The sequence below is a fragment of the Cydia splendana genome, chromosome 14 (genome assembly GCF_910591565.1).
Source record: "Cydia splendana chromosome 14, ilCydSple1.2, whole genome shotgun sequence".
In the NCBI taxonomy this organism is placed as follows: Eukaryota; Metazoa; Arthropoda; class Insecta; order Lepidoptera; family Tortricidae; genus Cydia; species Cydia splendana.
The window spans coordinates 2,760,364-2,779,349 of NC_085973.1; the positions used below are offsets into that span (position 1 = coordinate 2,760,364).

Genomic DNA, 18,986 nt, shown 5'->3' on the forward strand with positions numbered 1-18,986 from the left:
AGGTACGCTAAAAGACTAGACTTGGACTAGACAGAGGTTGTGGCCAACCTTTTCCCTCGCAATAAAAGGTGTGAAATTTTACAATTTTAGGTGCAAAAGGTTAACCCTTCATACTTTCGCTATATTAGCTGCTTTTTTCTAGTAATGGAATTTGCTAGCCAACTTTTTACTAAGTTTTTAAATTAAAAACACCAAGAGCTTTAACATTTTTATTTAACAATTATGTACAATATTATTGCAGTATTGAACAGTTTAATAACGTATAAAATATTATATGCATAAATTTACGTTTTCATACAATAAAGTGGTTACACAACGCGTCATATACCTAAGCTACTTGTTACTGTTACTTAAACCTATTGTCTAAGTAATGATATACATAGTCGTAAACAACAAGCATGATAGCGCCACCGGGGCCTAGACGCATCACCTTCGGCAGCAGCCCTTTGTACAGGGCTCTGAATCTGTAACAATACAAAATAATTGAGTGTATATTACAAAAATGAGATCAGGACACCGTCGCTGATATGAATACCTACATATGGGATAAAATTAGAAAATTTATTAGAGTTAGACCAAGAAAAGTCTGCAACGATTTTGATAGCATACGCAGTGCAAGTGTTTTTTACACGTCATAATTTCATAGAAGCTTGACGTTTAAAATAACACTTGCACTGCGTGTGCTATCAAAATCATTGCAGACTTTTCTTGGTCTAACTCTACCTATGATTCATTTTTGAGTAAACCTCAATATCATGGTCATATGATGGTCATGGTATTTTTAAGTAAAATAGAGTTTATACACGGTTTTGTAGAACCGTTAGTTCTGGCAAACCAATATAGCTTTTTGTTTTGTAAGAAGCTACGGAAGTTACGGAACCCTTCATTATGCATCGTCCGACACGCAATTGGCCGATTTTTTTCTAGAGACTAATTAATTTGCCACACTGTAGCTGACTACAATAAGGTATGTACAAAATAACTGATTATTTCTACATAGGTACCTAAACATTCGATTCATTGCTCTAGTATTTATAGAATAAATGTGACGTTCCACAGAAAAAGGTACCTTATGGCGGCTGGCGCTTACGTCCCATGGCGCCGCAATAATATTGGAGCGGCGTTAATAATAGCGTAAGCGCCAACCGCCATAAGGTACCTTTACCCGTGGGACGTCATAAATATTTTCCAAGTATCCATGCTTGGATTAACCACAAATGAAATTACTAATTGGTATTTTAGTTTTATTTATAAATAAATATTACTTTTTAATTAACTTGTGGTAACACTGGTTATAAACCACAAAAACATCAAATGAATAAAACAGATTTAAACACCTGTTAAAACTACTCGTTTTGCGATCACAGTACTCTGTGTCGCTGTGTGTGTGTGTGTGTGTGTGCGTGTGTGTACCTAATCATTCACCTTAACTCTCCTGCCCATACCTATAGTTCATTTTTTTTAGCATTAGAAATAAGGTAAACAATCTTGATGTGTCTTTTTTATTGAAAAACACGTTTTAAAAATAAGTCACGGCAAATATGTAACAATTATGAATCTAATACGATCATTTATATTCTTCTGCTTTCATAAGTAACAGGCACTGATTTCTTTCAATTAAAGGACATGTCAAGTTCGCTTACCTTTTTCCTAATGCTAAAAAACGAACTATATAATATTTACTTGCATGTAATGTAATTTTCTGTAATATAAATAACTTTGTTGTTTACCTCTGTTTTTATGTGTTGTGTTCCCTGTAAATTTATTTTGAGATTCTGCAATATAGACGATTTTGTAACGAATACTGAATCTAATATATTTAGCTGTCGCTATTTAATGAAATGTCTCCGTTCACTGTCTAGTTGAGCTATATTTAATTGAAACCTATTTATTAGCACGCTAATTGGGCAATCAGAAGGCATATTAAATAGTTGTATGCAATAAGTAGCCAATAATTATAATGTTTCTAAACTGAAAATTTATAGCCAAATGTGGCAATAGTGTTATTGTGGCATTGGTACCTATTTTATGTTTTTATGTACATATGTTAGTTTGTAAGGTATGTATCTATGGGCCTTAGTTGCCTGAAAATAAATTATTTGATTGATTGATTGATTGATTAAATTAAACACCTACAATAGAAGAAAATCATCAATCATAATTTTAAGTAGGTATACATGGTAGAATAGATAAAGTATTTAAAAATATACCTAAGTGCCTAAATTATTACTGCAGCTGCAGTAGGTTAATGATTCACCAAGATGATATTATATACATTGGTGTTTACTTTAGTCTGTGTGGTATGCCATAATTAGTACCTACATCTTTGTTACTATTTTGCGTAAATAACGGGCCACTTGGACGCGGTCCAAGAACATGTGCACGGTGTAACAACTTCGGGCAATGCACTGAATCCGATGAACTTTACGTGGTCAATACATTTAATACGAAACTTCATGTGCAATTCTAGAAACCACATGCTGCTGTGCAATAGGCTTTCTCATATTTCAGGATACTGTTAAAGAACTTAACTCATGTTACTTATCAATGTTATTATGATTTAAGTTATTTGCATTGCCACAGATTACTAATTTATGATTGTCTAAAGCGTTTATTAATAGGTTAAAATAAATTATTTTAAACCATGTATGAAATAAAGCACCAGAAGATTAATAAACGTAGACAGTAGTTATTTTTAGACACAATTTCTATTTTTAAACCCGTATAAAACTATTAAGAGTTGGTAATTCGATTGTGACGTCACATGCTAGTGTTTCATATAAATTCCCTAGTAACAAATTCGTTTTGACACTTCGAAAAAAGAAAATGATTTGACTAGTAGTGAAATACGCTATTGGTCATTATTAGCTATCCGGTAAAGTCTTCTCGAAATTAACCAATTTTAATCAAGAACGGGACCTATTTGCAACATTTGCATTCGCCTATAACAAGACAAGATGTAAGCGAAAATAGTAATATTCAATCGGGTCACTTAAAAATACTTTCAATAAACCCAGAATCGTGACTAACTTTGGCATATTCCCAAAAACAAGTGAAGTGTTGAACGCAAGTTCTATTGATTTCATAAAATATATTTATCTGCCTTTTAAAATGATAAGTTTATCACAGTAGGTACATGTCAAACAAAATCACTCGATAATGTTGTTTGTTAATAAAATAAAATAAATCTTTTTTAGATCAGTGAACGATACCTCTTGCGTCGAATTAGGGTCCCTGTGACAGTTCCTTAAAGTCTCTGGGGCTTAATTTGAAGAAAAATAATATTTTACTGTATTTTTATTACTTAAAGACAGTTCCATTTCTAAAAAAAATGTGCTAAACTTTCAAAACATGTCTACAAACATTTTACGCGACAATTACTCCACATAAAAATGAACTGTCAAAGGGACCATCATTATCATTCAACACGAGAGATATAAGTAAACAACAGTCCAGTGTTATCAAACATGTTCATCAGACTTATCAGATACATTGTAAATAACATGATAAAAGGTTAGCCAACGGAGCTATTGTAAACTAGAGTTACTCTGGTTACTACGCAGCTACGTGGCAAAACTAAATATCATGAAGCCTTAAACTTGACGTTAATCAATTGCAGATATGAATAGCAGAAAGAGTTCTGATTTCTTTGTATCAACTGTGTCTTCAGACCAAAGTTATACAGTGTAGAAAAATAAGTCGAGCCCTGGAGGGAAACTACCTTAAATCCTTAAGGTGGCTCATTTTACTTAAAGGAGACATTCCTTTATTTTTAAAAAGAAACATAACTGCATTCAAAGATTTTCTAAAACTCGCTTGCCTCGTCCGGGACTCGAACTGACCAAAAATTCAAAAAAATAAACACTCGCAATTTTATTCTACTAGTCGATACAGTTAATGTTAATGATAACATTTCTCCAAGAAACATTAGGTCTTACACTCGTCTGTCGTACAAAATATCCATAAAATCTAATATTTAGTACTCAAGATATTATTAGACAATCCAAATTGAAGAAAAAAAGAAAAATCTTTGAATGCAGTTTAGTATAAACTTTTTAAAAATAAAGGAATGTCTCCTTTAAGTAAAATGAGCCAACTTAAGGATTTAACCTTTTGAACGGCAAACGGCGCATCCATTTGACGTGCCACTAACGCCACGGGGGTAAAAGTTCGTTTTGTGAATAAATAATGCCAACCTAAAAGTGATGTGTTTTTTAGTAGATTTTCATCAAAAAACGATCGACGTCAAATGCCATCTTTGGCGTCGTTGTTACGATTTTGCGTTGACGTCAATTGCCGCCTGTGGCGTTCAAAAGGTTAAGGTAGTTTCCCTCCAGGGCCCGACTTATTTTTCCACACTGTATACTGACTGGCCATGGCTTGCAGTTTATTCTAGTACGGATCATCTGCTATAAAAAATATTGTTCTATCCGGAAGAAAGTGAAATTCCGTATAATTTTTATCTGAATATAACAGATGATTGCAAAGTTTTATAAAGTTAGATTGCATTATAACCATAATTACAATGGTAACTTACCCTTCTTCTCGATACACCATAACAATTGCCCCTGAAGTAGATCTGTATTTGACCACCCCCGGGACGGGCTGCGGACCCTGGATTCGACTCTTGGCCACATCGAAGGGAATGTTCACACACGACCCGAGCACCCCAGACGTGAAACCTATAGCAATTTTGCGACCGAATTCCAGAATAGGGTCCTGTAAAAAAGTTCATAAAGATAATATGATTTAAAGTCCGTCGTGATTAAAATTGCGCTACTATTAGAACAAATTAAATTATTTTCAGAAAATATTTTAATTTGTTTTTTTATCAAGTAGAAACACAACTATATAAATTATAAACTGAAATAAATGTGACAGTGTGACAGGCACCTGCCGCGATAGCAGAGGACGCTGGTTCGATTCCAGCCTGGGGCACTGGAGGCCTTGGTCACTTTTTCTTAGTATATGACATTTATTTCAGTTTAAAATTGCGCTATTAAGAGTCCGCGACAAGCTCGATACTTACAATATGATAAGGTATATCTATGCCTGTAATTAGTTTATGTAGCTAAAGATACCAGAGTTAAAAAAATCAAGCAAGTTTAAGTTTTTCATACAAAACTTGTTTTTGCTCTATTTCATTTGTTTTATAAGCTGGAGCTTACAACCCAACACGTAGTTATAAAATGAGAACGAAACTCCGTTTGTATGGGAAGGTGAAATTCGGCCGAGCTTGCTGCGGACTCTTAATTCATACGATTAGAATTGTAGAGAAACATCTCTGACATGAAAATTCAACACTATATCTTATCATTACCGCCAGGCACGGTTAAATAAATATATGTCGTAATCGTAACCTTTATTACTTTATCTTTACGATAACGAAAATAAGAAGAAGATGGAAAATATATTACTCTTAGTAAAATGTAGAAAAAAATGTTAGCGCCTAAGTTATTTTTTTGTACCTAATATTATTAAATGTATTATAAGAGGATCATGCATATATTTTAACTAGGGGTCACAAAACCGTGCGTATTTTAGAAAACCGGTTTTTCGGTTTTTGTGAAACCGCAAAACCGGGTTTCCAGTTTTTCCGGTGATTTCGATTTTACGTATTAATTTGTAAAATAAGCAAGTACCTACGTTATTTTTACCAAAACCATCAAATTCCATCATTAAGGATTTTAAGCAATTCTAAAACGGAATGCTTAAGGAAAATATTACATGACAATGGTGTTGACACAGTCCTCCTTCTGGAAACATACACCGCTGATGATGCCCAACTCGCTAAACGAGGTAATATACCGGGATTTGATTTGGTAGCGGCATTAATCATTACACCACAAACAATATATAACTACAACATACGCCCAGTCTTCTCTTACTGCCCTGGTCAACGTGATTTCAAATAACATCGACGGCAACAACATCGCCACCACGATTATTTAAATCGGCGAAACAAGGATATGCAGCTAGTGATCCAAAAGACTCGAGCCCTGTTAGTAGGGTTCGCCTCATCTTTTGACGCCTAAAATTCTAAAAGCCTTTTTTATTTAATTAGTAAAATAGGCTTTCAGCCTTTTAGGCGTCAAGAGATGAGGCGAACCCTATAAAAAGAGCTAACAGGGCTCGAGTCTTTTGGATCACTATATGCAACATATATAATAATAAATAATAATAATAATAATAAATTCATTTATTTCAGATACATGATCCATAATTACACAATTAACACATAAAACACACATATATAAGCCTCCACGTACTCTGCTTGCGTACTCCACGCCTTCCTTACTTGGAAGAAGCATCCCTTTACATTTGAGACTTGAATAGATACCATACCAGCTGGGGATATAGGAAATCTGATGCTAGCGGGGAGGCGATCATAGACTGGGCAGATAGGAACAACACTTTTTTAGCCGTTTCTAACAAAGGCAAAGAAACGTTCAAAGGAGCTCGATGGAGAAGTGACCACAACCCGGACCCAGTCTTCACAACAAAAGCAATAGACGGTACCCCAGTGGCCGCCGAGCGGTACGTACTTACGGATTTCCCACATTCTCAACACCGTCCAATATTTGTTGTCATAGGTCTGAAAATACCGATGGTTGAGTCGTATCCCGCCTAACACCACCTCCCGGGTGTTTGCTTATGCTGATGACCTGACCCTTGACACAAGAAGACAGCTTGGAAATGTCCAGGTCCAGGTCCTAATATCTATTAGATAACTATTTCTCTCGGTGGCGTTTGTGCCCCAGCACTTCCAAGACCGAGGTGTCCATCAATGAGCGTTAACGCGTACGCGTTAGCGTAACGCTAAACGTTACTGAACGTTAAACTTGGGAAATTAAGGGATATTTAGTGAAAATTGCTGTTTATTTATACAATTAGTGCGTACTTATAATATATTGTATTGTTCTAAATATAATAGTAAACTCTGAAGCGCTTGTTGTTCATCAAAATAATTAAACTATGTATATAAAACTGTAAAATCGAAAAACTCGAAAAAGCCGGTCTTATCAAAGTTAAAACCCGGTTTTTGCTATTGGCTGTAAACCCGGTTTTTCCGGTTTTTTCGATTTCGGTGAAACCGGGTTTGTGACGCCTAATTTTAACTGATAGACCAATCAAATTAGATAAAAAAAGGCTTAATCAATTTGAGGAATTAATTGCACACCTCGGATTGCGCAAACTCTGATTACACGCATTTAGGGCCATACGAAGGTATGAAAACGTTTTCCAGTTTGCTGGAAATTAATTCTTCGAAAAAATTTAACTTCATTGGGCTATTAAATGAACCTTTTATATTATAATTGTATAGAATTCATGTTATATAATTCTGCGTTCATCTAATCACTATTACATAAGTATACGGTCAACAACAGATAAGAGTACCAGTGGAATGGGTACCTCATTAAATGAATCCGTCAATGCATAACTGCCTAAGAACCATACAATATCGGACGAAAATAAACCTTCAACTATGATGACAAAGCACAATGTAGCTTAACACACTCTGTATGAATTTAAATACTCACTTCGTATTCAGGGACATAACCTTTGACGCTATGGTAGAATCCGAAATAAACCATATTGAATACGCCGTTTCTCATAATAGTAGCTGTTATGCCTTTGTTTAGTCCTTTGAATCCGAGCCCATTTTCTCGGACTATTTGCCTCGTTACGGACCAAGTGCTAGGGACTTGTGTGGCAAGAGACTTGTTAGATTGAAGTGTGACCTTGACAACTTCGAATGGGTTTACTAATATTCCTTCTGTGACGCCAGCGCTGAGGCCAGCTAAAGCAAAGGTCTGAAAAAAATACATTTTTTAAAATGGAATATGAAACATATAGAATAAGTATTACTTTTACAGATACTAATTAAGAGCTTATTAAGTTACTAAGGTTATAATATTATGCTGATCATGAAAAATTAATAACATAGACTATAATAAAAGAAGATTTTTTCGGCTATAACATAACTGTTTAATGTTAACTTTACCACATTTAGTAAGTAGTTTTATGTGTTTTATCTATTTACATGCTTACCAAAATAGAAGTGGTTAACAAGTAGGTATTTGTCTTGATATCATCTTATCAAAAACATAGCAACTGTTTTAGAGTTGTCTGCAATCATTATCTATACTTACTATAAGGAGAACATAATTGTTAAAATGTAAATACAGGTGACTCCAAAGTTATAATATATGCAATATATAATGGTAATTTTAAAAAAAATGCAAAAGAATAACAAGTTTAAAAAAATAAACAAGAATAAAATATAATCTAATCACCATTTTATAGTCACCCTGTATTCCTCATTGGTAGGATATAATTATAGGTTAAAACTAAATTTTAAAAATATTATATTGATATAAATGCCTGCTTCTCCATGAAAAAACAAATAATATGTGTAAAATATATGATGAGATGTATTTAATATTAAATGGTGTAAATATTAAAATCGTATTAAAAACAATATAACAAAAAATAAATCTCACTAAAGGTGTAGGTGTGCTGGAACCAAACATGAAAAACCTTTTGGTTTGCTCAAATGTCACAAACTTTGTTGCACGCTTAGGAGTTTCAGCCAGGATTGGGGGCAGGATACCTTTCCAGAAAGAAGTCACTCCCTCATATTTGTACATCTTCTTTAAACAGTCGAATACACCTCTGTAGTAGTGAGGATCAGAGCTCTTTATAGCTGTAGTTGTTGCCTGCAGTTGCAGCCTGGTCTTGACAAGATCCAAAGGATGCATTATACAAACTTCTACGAATCCTGCACTTCCACCGGCCCCAATTTGCATTGCAGCTTGTTTTAAAAGTTTCTCTATATCTCCCATTATGAAAATAATTCAAAACCACAGTATAGTGCACTCTTAATAAGTGTAAATAATTTTAACACTTAGTTTAAACAAAATAAACATTAGCGGCACCACTGCCTGTCACCGCACAGCTGACGGCGTACACAATAATGGATGGTGTTGCAACTTGGTTAAATAGTCAGGTATTCCATAAATATGAACCGTAATTGTACCGATTCGCGGTTTGTCCTTAACTATTAGCTAAACATGGCAACACTGGTACTGTATTGTCACTCAGATGAAAAGTGTTGTTTCGCTCCTCCTAGCAGTTTTTAGTGTATTTAGCGTATCCCCTTTACTTTTGTGTTTACTATTCAATTAAGTCCTCTTCTTGCTATGTGTTATGTTATGTTAATTTGACTAGACACGCGATATAATCATAAACGCCTCTGTAATTAATGTTCGCTCGATGTCAATAGGGACGATATTTGTTTGCTGTGTGTCATCCAAAATGGCAGGAAAGACGAATAATTTGCATTTAGACATTAGCTGATGTGAAATAATGATATTAAGTGCGTCTAGAAGAGTGTCGTGTGGGTGGACTGTGAATTAACGCGGGAATGTGGACATAGAAGTGTGAGATGGGGTCCCAGACTTTGGAAATTCTGCGTCAGGGTGTTTGGGCATCTCTGACAGGCGGCTGGTTTTACGATCCGCACCAGAATTTGTTTTGCAACACTGTGCACCTGTATGTGTGGCTGTTCCTGTTATGCCTTCCGTTCTCCGTGTACCTGGTAAGGATTTATGTACTAGTAAGTACTTGATAAGTTAGAGATGATGATTTGAAAAAAGTGGGTCAGCTGTATTGAAGATTGTTGCCATTGTCCAGTTAAGTGGGCAGTTGCTATGCTGTAGGCTTATTACTGGTGAGAACTGGGTGCAACATCTTGTATGAACCAGCTAAGTTAGTAAGTAAAATAGGTTTGTTTATACTTTATAGTTGCTTAACACATGGCTGATTTTCCATTCATAACCATTTTGATTAACATTTTAGGTCATATGTGACATCCCACGGGTAAAGGTACCTTATGGCGGTTGGCTCTTATTGCTATTATTAACGCCGCTCCAATACTATTGCAGTGCTATGCGACGTAAGCGCCAGCCGCCATAAGGTACCTTTTCCCGTGAAACGTCACATATGGTTATTATCATAGTGGTTATGAAACAACTGTTAGGTATTGTGCATTGAAAGTTGTTTTTGTAACTTGAAACTGTTATGTTTTGAAAATATTAGATTTAATCACACAATTGTTATCTTTTTAAACAAATTAAAATCCCACCATTCATAGTTTGTAAATTTTGTAAGGATTGTTTTTAGAAATTATTGTTAGGTTAGGTAGGTAGGATATTGATACCCTAGTTTACACTCATACTAATATTAAGTGGAAAATTAGGTTGTAATAAGTATAGACCTTTTGTTTGTGCACTATGGTACAGTCGCCATCAGATATATCGGAGCGGCCAAGGTGCTCACAAATATCGGAACACGCCTCTATTGTCGGGGCGTTAGAGCGCGTGTTCAGATATTGTGAACACCTTGGCCGCTCCTATATATCTGATGGCGACTGACTTATTTACAAAAAAAACTTGCAGATATAATAACTTTTTTCTTTTCATACAATCTACCACTTTCACGTTGCCTTAATGAAATCATTTTTGTATGACTTGTATTGTAAATATTGTAACTTTAACTTTGTTATGTATATTTTGCGTAAATTTGTTTATATCATCTATATGTAGAAACTTAAAGATTGATGGTAACTGGTAACTATGTACGAAGGAATTTACTGTACATTATTTAAGTATGATCATTGCCCTTACATAACACTTAAAACACTCGCGTTTCGTGATCAGGGAAAGACGTCTTTCCGTGACCACAGCTGGTGCAACTCAGCTGAAACCTCGGAATTTAAGGTAAAAACAAAAAAAATATATCGCAGTAGACCCGTTTGTGTAATTAAATATGTGTACAAAACCCGAGAGTTTAAAGTGTAAAGCCCCGTCTCCATATCGCGCAGCAAACTATCGAACATTGGCTCGCGAGGCAGCCGCGCGCAATGGATACCAGGTTGGCTTGCGAGCCAATGTTCGATAGTTTGCCTCGCAATATGGAGACAGGGCTTTATGTAAGTGTTAAATATTGCCCCTACAGTCTTCATTTGGAGCTTCCTGGTGACGCATACATCACATTAAAGTGATATTTACGCTTGCTGATTTTTTATTTCCTTAATGACTCACTCCCCAATACTAGTTCTAATTGACATTTAATTAACAGCTATGTGCAAATAATCTGTCTGTGGATTCAAGAAACAGGGCAAAGTCCAATACTTTATTGTTGAATACTGATGAGCCGTTGGAACGTTTCCCAAATAACAAAATTTCCATATAGAAAAATTCGGGATTTAGTGAGAGGCCACACTATAGTATGTATGTATGTATGTATAAACTCTTTATTGTACAAAACACAAATAGTCTATTTTCTATTATTATATTTATTATTATAGTCTGTTTTTTTTTAAACTATGAAGTACTGCTCATCGGAAATAGTAATGCACTTTCATTTGTTTCTTGCATAGAAAATGTACTTTTCTGTTCTTCACCCGGAAAGCGTCAACTTTCGGCCCGCTGCGCTAAACGAAGTTGCTGCTTTCCAGCTCCGTCAAGTAGAGAAATATACTATTTTTCTATTAGACACCTTGGGCAGTAAGTAAAAAAAACACTTCACCTAAGCCAACAATTACATGTAATCTTAGACATTTCTTACTTTACTGCCCGACAGACTACAATATAAGTCTAAAGCTCATTTACAATGGATCTCTCACTTATATGCTATCACAGCATCATCATTAAACTACTATTTATAAATATTATCAATAATAATCCATGTCAAAATGTAATCCCTTTTTTCCTCCACAGTACTTCCCTCCAGCAAGTCTCGGGTGGATCATCTACTGCACGCTGGTGGCTCTTCTCTTCACGAGCCTGAAGCTGCTGAACCATGGGCTCCACCACATGTATGACACCAGTGAGTGCATTGTACTCCCGCCAAGCACCGATGGGACTTCCAATGACAATACTACGTAAGTATTAATTGAATGAATACATTTATACTGTAGGACTATTTTAGATAAATGTACCTGGTATAGTTTTTCGATTTGTAGCTGGCCCCGAACGGCTAATCCTAAGTAAAATCGCATCACTGCCTGCCTAAAAATGCTTCGGTCACTTTAACCGGTTATTGAATTACGTTACAACTCCTATGGAAATTGCAATAATATTCAAAATGAACAAATGGAAAAATATTATGCGAGGCTGTGTGTGGTCCCTCTACGGTTACTGAGTACCTGCGAGTCGAACGCTACAGAACCAGTCTAGAATGTGTAATCGAGGTGCGTATAGTTCGTAGCTTTGTAATAGAGCCCGGCGGCTAATCCTATTGTCTATTGTTAAGTAAAACCGTACGTGCTACTTACCTGAAAAAAAGGGTCATAATTATTCTATTTGGCACCTGAGCGCGGGCTAGTCCAACGCTCAAAAAACCAGTGTAGGTGCGCTCTCCGATAACGCGCCTTTGTTACGCATCTCGATGACACATTTTAGACTGGTTCTTAGTGTTCGACTCGCCGGCACTCAGTAACCGAAGTACTGTACTTTTTATGCAGGTGGTTGTGGCACGTGGCACGAGCGGTTTTACTTAACAATAGACAATAGGATTAGCTCGGGCTCTATTAGAAACCTACGAACTATAACATTAGCCATTCGGGGCCAGCTACAAAATGAAAGCCTACAAATCGACCCTGGGGTCCGCTTGGCAAACCGCATCATAGTATACACCTCTAAGTAGAGTTTCTATTCCAGCCGTGATGAAGGCATGGAGATGCAGATGCTTCGTCCGGCTGCCGCCAGCAGCGACAACGAGTCCATGGCGGGCGCCGACTACAACAAACCCAACAACAGCACCATAGGTATATAAATGTTAAACTTCTTCCTGGTTTGACGACAGTAATAAATATTATTAGAAGTATTAGAACAAATTAAATTATTTTCAGAAAATATTTCAGAAATTATTTTCGGTGGCCGAATGGCACAGGCACCACCGATAGCAGAGGAAGCTGGTTAGATTCCAGCCTAGGGCTGACATTTATTTCAGTAATCAATATGATCATCACACAGACTACACGGACACCGCCTTATGAAGCGTTAACAAAGAGCATGAGGTCCCAACACATATGTACAATTTTACTTGTAAAATGCTACGAATCCAGCAGCACAATAGAGTTGTATTCTACGCTATTTTATACTATAATAATCCAAAAACACCCCTAAAGCTTAATAATTATAAATATTTTTGAAATACTCGAGTAGTGGTCCTAATTGTGGCCGCAACTGAAATAAGCGGTCGGTCTGCCATTCTAAATTTGTACGGGAGAGCATATGTGTGGTGATCTCGATTGACTTATGTGCTCCGTCTAGTAGTTGAGGTGGTCTGTGGATCATCATCATCATATCAGCCGTTTATCGCCCACTGCTGAGCATAGGCTTCTATTCGAGTAAGCCACTTATCCCGGTCTTGAGCCAATCTCATCCAGAAGTGACCCACGACCTTCCGAATGTCGTCCACCTAACGAGCCAACCCTCCAACCAACTCCTTGCCTGTGCTTATTCATAACTCTAAAAAATAAGATGCCTTTTGGTTAAATAAGACGCAGCGTAACTCACGGAAGTTGGGACCCCCTATTTATCATCATTTATCATTGTCACATTTTCTCAAAACTTTCAACTCATTCCAGATTTGAAAGTGGATGTGCACAGAAAGAACAGCTCGGAGTCTAGCAACGAAGACAGCACACTGTCGGTGAAGTTGTCGGACGTGGCGGCCGCCGGCGCCGAGCTCGCGGCGCCCGAGCCGGGGCCCTCCGGGGCCAAGAGGCCGCAGCCGAGACGGAAGGTAAAATAACGAATATTGCTTTTATTAGGGTTCCCCCCGTACCCAAAGGGTAAAAACGGGACCCTATTACTAATACTCCGCTGTCCGTCTGTCTGTCACCAGGCTGTAACTTATGAACCGTGATGATCGAAAGATGAAATTTCAACTGTCTAGCTGACAGTTGAAATTTTCAGAGATGATGTATTTCTGTTGCCGCTATAACAACCAAAATAAAATAAATATTTAAGTGGGGCTCCCATACAACAAACGTGATTTTTTTGCCGTTTTTGCGTAATGGTACGGAACCCTTCGTGCGCGAGTCCGACTCGCACTTGGCTGGTTTATCTCGGACATCTCATCATTTAGACACCTGTGTCAAGTCAGTGCCCCTATAGTTCACGATCACGTGCGCCCCTTGCACATTAGAGGGACTCGGAAAATTCACTCATTTCTGAACAAACAGCTCCTCTGCTGCCCCCAACAGTCCTTACACTTATTATACACAGCGTACGGTCAATTAATTTTATTTCAGTGTACCTTCTCACAGTGACAATAACTTGGGCCTTTGATATTGATATACAAATGATGAAATCAAATTCCTTGACTGTACGGCGACAATCAAGGCACAGCGTAACATAGGTATTTTAATTTTCCAGCCTAAACGCGACCCCCGAGCCAAACGGCGCGCTAATCGCATCGACGAGCTCATCGTCGAGGAGGTGTACCGCTCGGGCCGCGACGCCGCCCTCCCCCACGACGACGGGCCCTTCGCCAAGGTCTCCCGCCGCTACCACGACTGCTCCCACCGCCGCGGCTCCAACCGAGACTTCTTCAAGGAGTGGCTGTATCTCGACGGCAACGAAGCCGTCGGGGAACCTTACCAATCCAAATTCGCCCGCCAACTTAGCTCAGACTCCAGAGATAACTCCGAACCGAGCGTCGGACCACCTTCCCCGAAGAAAAGATCACACCGGAGAAGATACAATAACTATCCGGAGGAAAACTGCACCAAATCCGCTATAGCACTAACTACTCAAGAATTAAACAGAAATATGAGATGTAAATCTAACTCGACCATGTCGACTATACAGCTGCCGTTGCTAAATTCGACTGCTCAACTAGTTTCACATATGCGGAGACACTCAAATAACACGGATACAGGTTTCTTTGCGAGTGTAGAGCTTGGCGAGTATATGATGGTCAAAGCGGAAGCTCCGACTGGTGACGCTGATAAAAATAAAGGCAAAAGCCCAGGAGTTAGGAGGATTAAGAGTGCCGCTTTAGAGATAGGATGCCCTCCGCCCAGTGTATCGAATTTATCCCCCCATCCTAATAGCGTAGAGACTATAGGCGGACAAGTGTTAAAAAACCCGAAAAATGCCGTCATACCTCCGCCTAGCAAATGCTTGACTAGAGGACCGCATTTCAATTTGTTTCCACGCAGCGAACCGGACGAAGGCAGAGGCAGCTACCCCTACCTAACGTACGGTTCCGAAATAGTATACCCCATAGCTGAAATATCCGATGAAATGCAGACATCACAGAAAGAGACTGATTTAGATTCGAGCGGTGAAAGTTACAGTGAATACGAAGATGATAAGCAGTTCCGAGGTTTCGATTGGGACGCGGAACAATCACCAGTAGTGAGATCCAGTGATTCCGATTATGAGAATAATGGTTCAAGATCTCCTTTGCTAGACAGAGCAACGGACGTCCGAGTGGTTCGAACGAAGAACCAAGATTGCAAGAAACATTGCTGTGAACGACACTCAAAGCAGAATCCAGAGTGCGCTCATAGCAAATCTAAACCTGTAAGACTGAAGAAGCTTATGAAACAAGATGAGGCCAAGTGTGTTGATCGACCGAGTGGTTCGTGTGAGTGTAAATATCCCGCTGACTATTATGATAAAGCCAGTGCTAGTTCTAAAGACTTGCTTATAGAGAAGTCGAGCTTAGAATCCAATGAGAATGAGAAGAAAGATGATAAGCCAGTTGAGAAGAAACTGTGGGACCATGATATATCTAATTCTAGCAGTAGTAGTGAAGCCAATTTTGATAGACCACCGGAGAAAGCAAAAGAAGATGATAAAGTCTTCCAAGAGACTGAGGAATCACAGGTGATTGATAGTAAAAGCGCGGATGAGAGAAGTGTTTATAGTATAGATTGGTTATTTGAAGAATCAGCTATAGAAGAATCCCCACCCTGCTGTCCGGTGGTCTGTCACGAAAATTGTGCTACAGAAGAAATTATATGCCAAAAACTTGCCAACGCCTTAGGCGAATCCTCATTCAATGTCCCAAAAAATTTAGGAGCTATTCCAAAGCAGATTAAAAACTTGGCGCGTTCGAGAGCTTCATCCCAGAAGGAAAATAAGAAAAAAGATTCAAAGAAAGAGAATGAGACTGAAGATAGAACGCTTATGGATGCTGTGGAAGCTCAGGCTGCTTTAGTACAGGGTCTAGAATGCCTTTTTGCTGCTACAAATGCAAATACGGTTGTTATGCCACCTCCCAGAGAGGAACGACCAAGAAGTCACAGGCAGAGCATTAGAGGTGAAAGGGAAAACTCACACAAAACCAGGAAAAGATCAATAGAAGAGGTCGCACAAACGTCCACAAACACACTACTCCCTACTTCCATGCCTCTACTAGCGGCTTTCCTAAACTCCAGAGTAGATTTAATGCCCTGCTGCTTACCCGAAAATGCCCCTCCAGAGCTAGTCCAATACGCCGAAGAAGGCCAAAGACTTAGACCTCTAATGGACAGAAACCACAGGAATAGAGTGCGGAAAATAAAACGATCTACCAGACAAAGAAACAATCCGTCCAACCAGAACAATGCCGATAAAAAAGACAAAACCCCTTACCCGGAAAACCCTAATACTTCCAACAGTGTTCATTTCGCGACGTCTTTCGATGACACGACAGACGGAGCGATACATTGCTTCATGGATGAATATGGCAATTGGATGTCATATACATTTGATAAGAATAGCTCAGGAAGGGCTCAAGCTCAACCCATTCCTCTCCCAGACAAAGAGGATGTTAGATGTAATAGAGTGAAGCCGATAGAAGCTCCAGATTCGCAGGAAACCGGTGAAGGTAGCTGCGGATCGTTAGAATCAGAAGCGGGGAACAGCGAAAGCATAGCGAAACCTAAAAGAGAAAACAGCATCGATCAAAGCTCGTCTAATCAAGGCAGTAATAACCCATTACTGTCAAGTAATAACAATGTTTCCGCTGTGGTTCCGATTAATACAAACAACGCGAATAAAAGGTTTTATGTTTTTGACGGCGGGACCGGATCACGCACGGATCAACCACGGTCCCCTGTGGCGTACGCAACTGATAGCTTACTAGAGCAAATTGAGGCTGAAAGGCAGTCTAGAATGGGCTTCCCAAGCATGCATATAAACTTCTTAATGAGCCAGCAGAGGGCACAGAGGGAACAAGCACAACAGTCCGTTGAAACTGTCTCTAACAATATACCAAGTCTAATGCCTTCGTCTATAGGTGAAGCGAGCCTAGAAATCAACATAAGGAGTAAATTATCAAAGTTCATGGACGAAATAGAGAAAGCCAATCAGCCAAAACCAAAGAGTTACTACAAGTTTAATCTATGGAAGTGTTTCGAAGTGAAAGTGACGATGGACAGATTGAAATTGATGGCGTTATTTGACAGGAATTTAACGTTCAAAGAGACTTTCATATCAATCTTACTAGCGATCTCAGTGGCGGTTTTAGGCTCAATGGTGTTAAATCTAGGATTTTACAGGGACATATACGCGTTTTGGTTCTGTTTCATAATGGCTGGAAGCCAATATTCTTTACTGAAAAGTGTCCAACCGGATTCAGCGTCGCCCGTTCACGGTTTCAACAAAATGGTCGTGTTTTCTCGACCAGTATACTTCTGTTTATGCACAGCAATACTATGTCTCGTCAATGGGCAGTTGCACCAGATACCGGAAGAACATTCTAGAAGTAAACGAAGTGTGGACGAGAAACCTTTAACTATATACGGGTTCGAAATGAACGAGAGAGATTTTTTACTAGTAATCCAGGAAGTACTATCAAAATTTCTTCTCTTCTTCCCTTTAGCGTTCAGCTTAGGATTATTCCCTCAAGTGAATACATTTCTCATGTATCTTCTAGAACAAATCGACATGCATATATTTGGTGGTAACGCTACCAGCAGTTTAAGCGCTGCGGTATATTGCGTAGTAAGATCTTTAGCAGCTATAGGAGTCCTATACGGCTTCGCGTACAGTGGACTCGTTGAAGGAAAGAAATCACAGCACCAAAAACACAATATACTTTTTTCTATCTTCTGCGCTTTGCTAGTACCTATAGCATATCACTTAAGTAGAAGCGCAAGCGATTACACATTAATTTGGAATTTAATTAAAAAACACTTACTTCCACCTGAGTTATACGTGATACAGACGCTGCCAGAAGTCATACCTGAAGCAGGGAAACCTGAAAACACATTGACAGATGACAAGAAAAACAATTCAGAAAGTAATATCTCCAAACAGAACTCCATAGGATCATCAGCATCTAAAATCAACTTCAGCTCGGAGACTAACATAGCTAAAACTCAAAAGCGTTCGCAGACCTCAAGTGTTAGCTCTTTAAAAATGGATCCCCGGGGTGATACTATGTCTACTTCATCTTTAAAGGAGCCGAATGAGACGGAAGATAAAACGAAAGATCCAGAAAAGCCGGTGGATGAGGATATGGAGGATCCTTTGCCTAAGAAGTTGCAGGCGACGGTGAATGCGAGATTGAAGAACGACGTGATAGTGTGCACGTTTCTAGGCTTGTTCGTGTTTGGCCTGCATTGTACTACGGTGTTTACATCGCTTACTAAACTGCAGTTGAACAAGGTTAGTACTTTTTTTGGTATTTAACCTTTTAACCGCCATAGAATTTTTCATCGAGCGTGCACGTGTTGCCCGCGGTACGAAGTTACACGAAATTTTGTCTCATTTATCAGACCACGGCGAAATTTATTTTTTATCTTATCTTATTATATCAGTCTACGGCGGTTAAAAGGTTAAGTAATTCAATTATAGCCTTATTTGTGTAATTTTAACTATATATTCAAATTAGCGTCTTGTTACAAAAACATGACGTTTTCAACCAAAAGGTACCGTATTGTCGCATGCGGTCGATTCTTTGTTTTTGCTGTT

General features: G+C 38.3%; 2 protein-coding genes across 2 annotated transcripts in view; one reads left to right on the forward strand and one right to left on the reverse strand.

The window, feature by feature from the left end:
- Positions 1 to 272: 272 nt before the first annotated feature.
- LOC134797033 (mitochondrial 2-oxodicarboxylate carrier) lies at positions 273 to 8,967 on the reverse strand. Its single transcript, XM_063769236.1, has 4 exons — positions 8,505 to 8,967; positions 7,542 to 7,814; positions 4,538 to 4,719; positions 273 to 464 (listed from the first exon to the last, which is right to left on the reverse strand). The coding sequence occupies exons 1-4, from the start codon at positions 8,844 to 8,846 to the stop codon at positions 347 to 349; spliced, it is 915 nt and encodes a 304-aa protein (XP_063625306.1). The 5' UTR covers positions 8,847 to 8,967; the 3' UTR covers positions 273 to 346.
- A 96-nt stretch (positions 8,968 to 9,063) lies between these two features.
- Positions 9,064 to 18,986, forward strand: part of LOC134797034 (pecanex-like protein 1) — a 43,702-nt gene continuing 33,779 nt past the window's right edge. Inside the window, exons 1-5 of the mRNA XM_063769237.1 lie at positions 9,064 to 9,601; positions 11,784 to 11,947; positions 12,726 to 12,832; positions 13,658 to 13,815; positions 14,451 to 18,680. Coding sequence (XP_063625307.1) covers positions 9,449 to 9,601; positions 11,784 to 11,947; positions 12,726 to 12,832; positions 13,658 to 13,815; positions 14,451 to 18,680 — 4,812 coding nt within the window. The 5' untranslated portion in view covers positions 9,064 to 9,448. The remainder of the gene's footprint in view (positions 9,602 to 11,783; positions 11,948 to 12,725; positions 12,833 to 13,657; positions 13,816 to 14,450; positions 18,681 to 18,986) is intronic.

What these genes read in the sequence shown, in the direction of transcription:
- LOC134797033 (XM_063769236.1), bottom strand. Translation starts at nt 8,846, where the DNA reads ATGGGAGATATAGAGAAACTTTTAAAACAAGCTGCAATGCAAATTGGG. An exon ending in GTTATGTCCCTGAATACGAA is followed by an intron (nt 4,720 to 7,541) that starts GTGAGTATTTAA and finishes ACTTTTTTACAG; the next exon opens with GACCCTATTCTGGAATTCGG. An exon ending in ATGGTGTATCGAGAAGAAGG is followed by an intron (nt 465 to 4,537) that starts GTAAGTTACCAT and finishes GTATTGTTACAG; the next exon opens with ATTCAGAGCCCTGTACAAAG.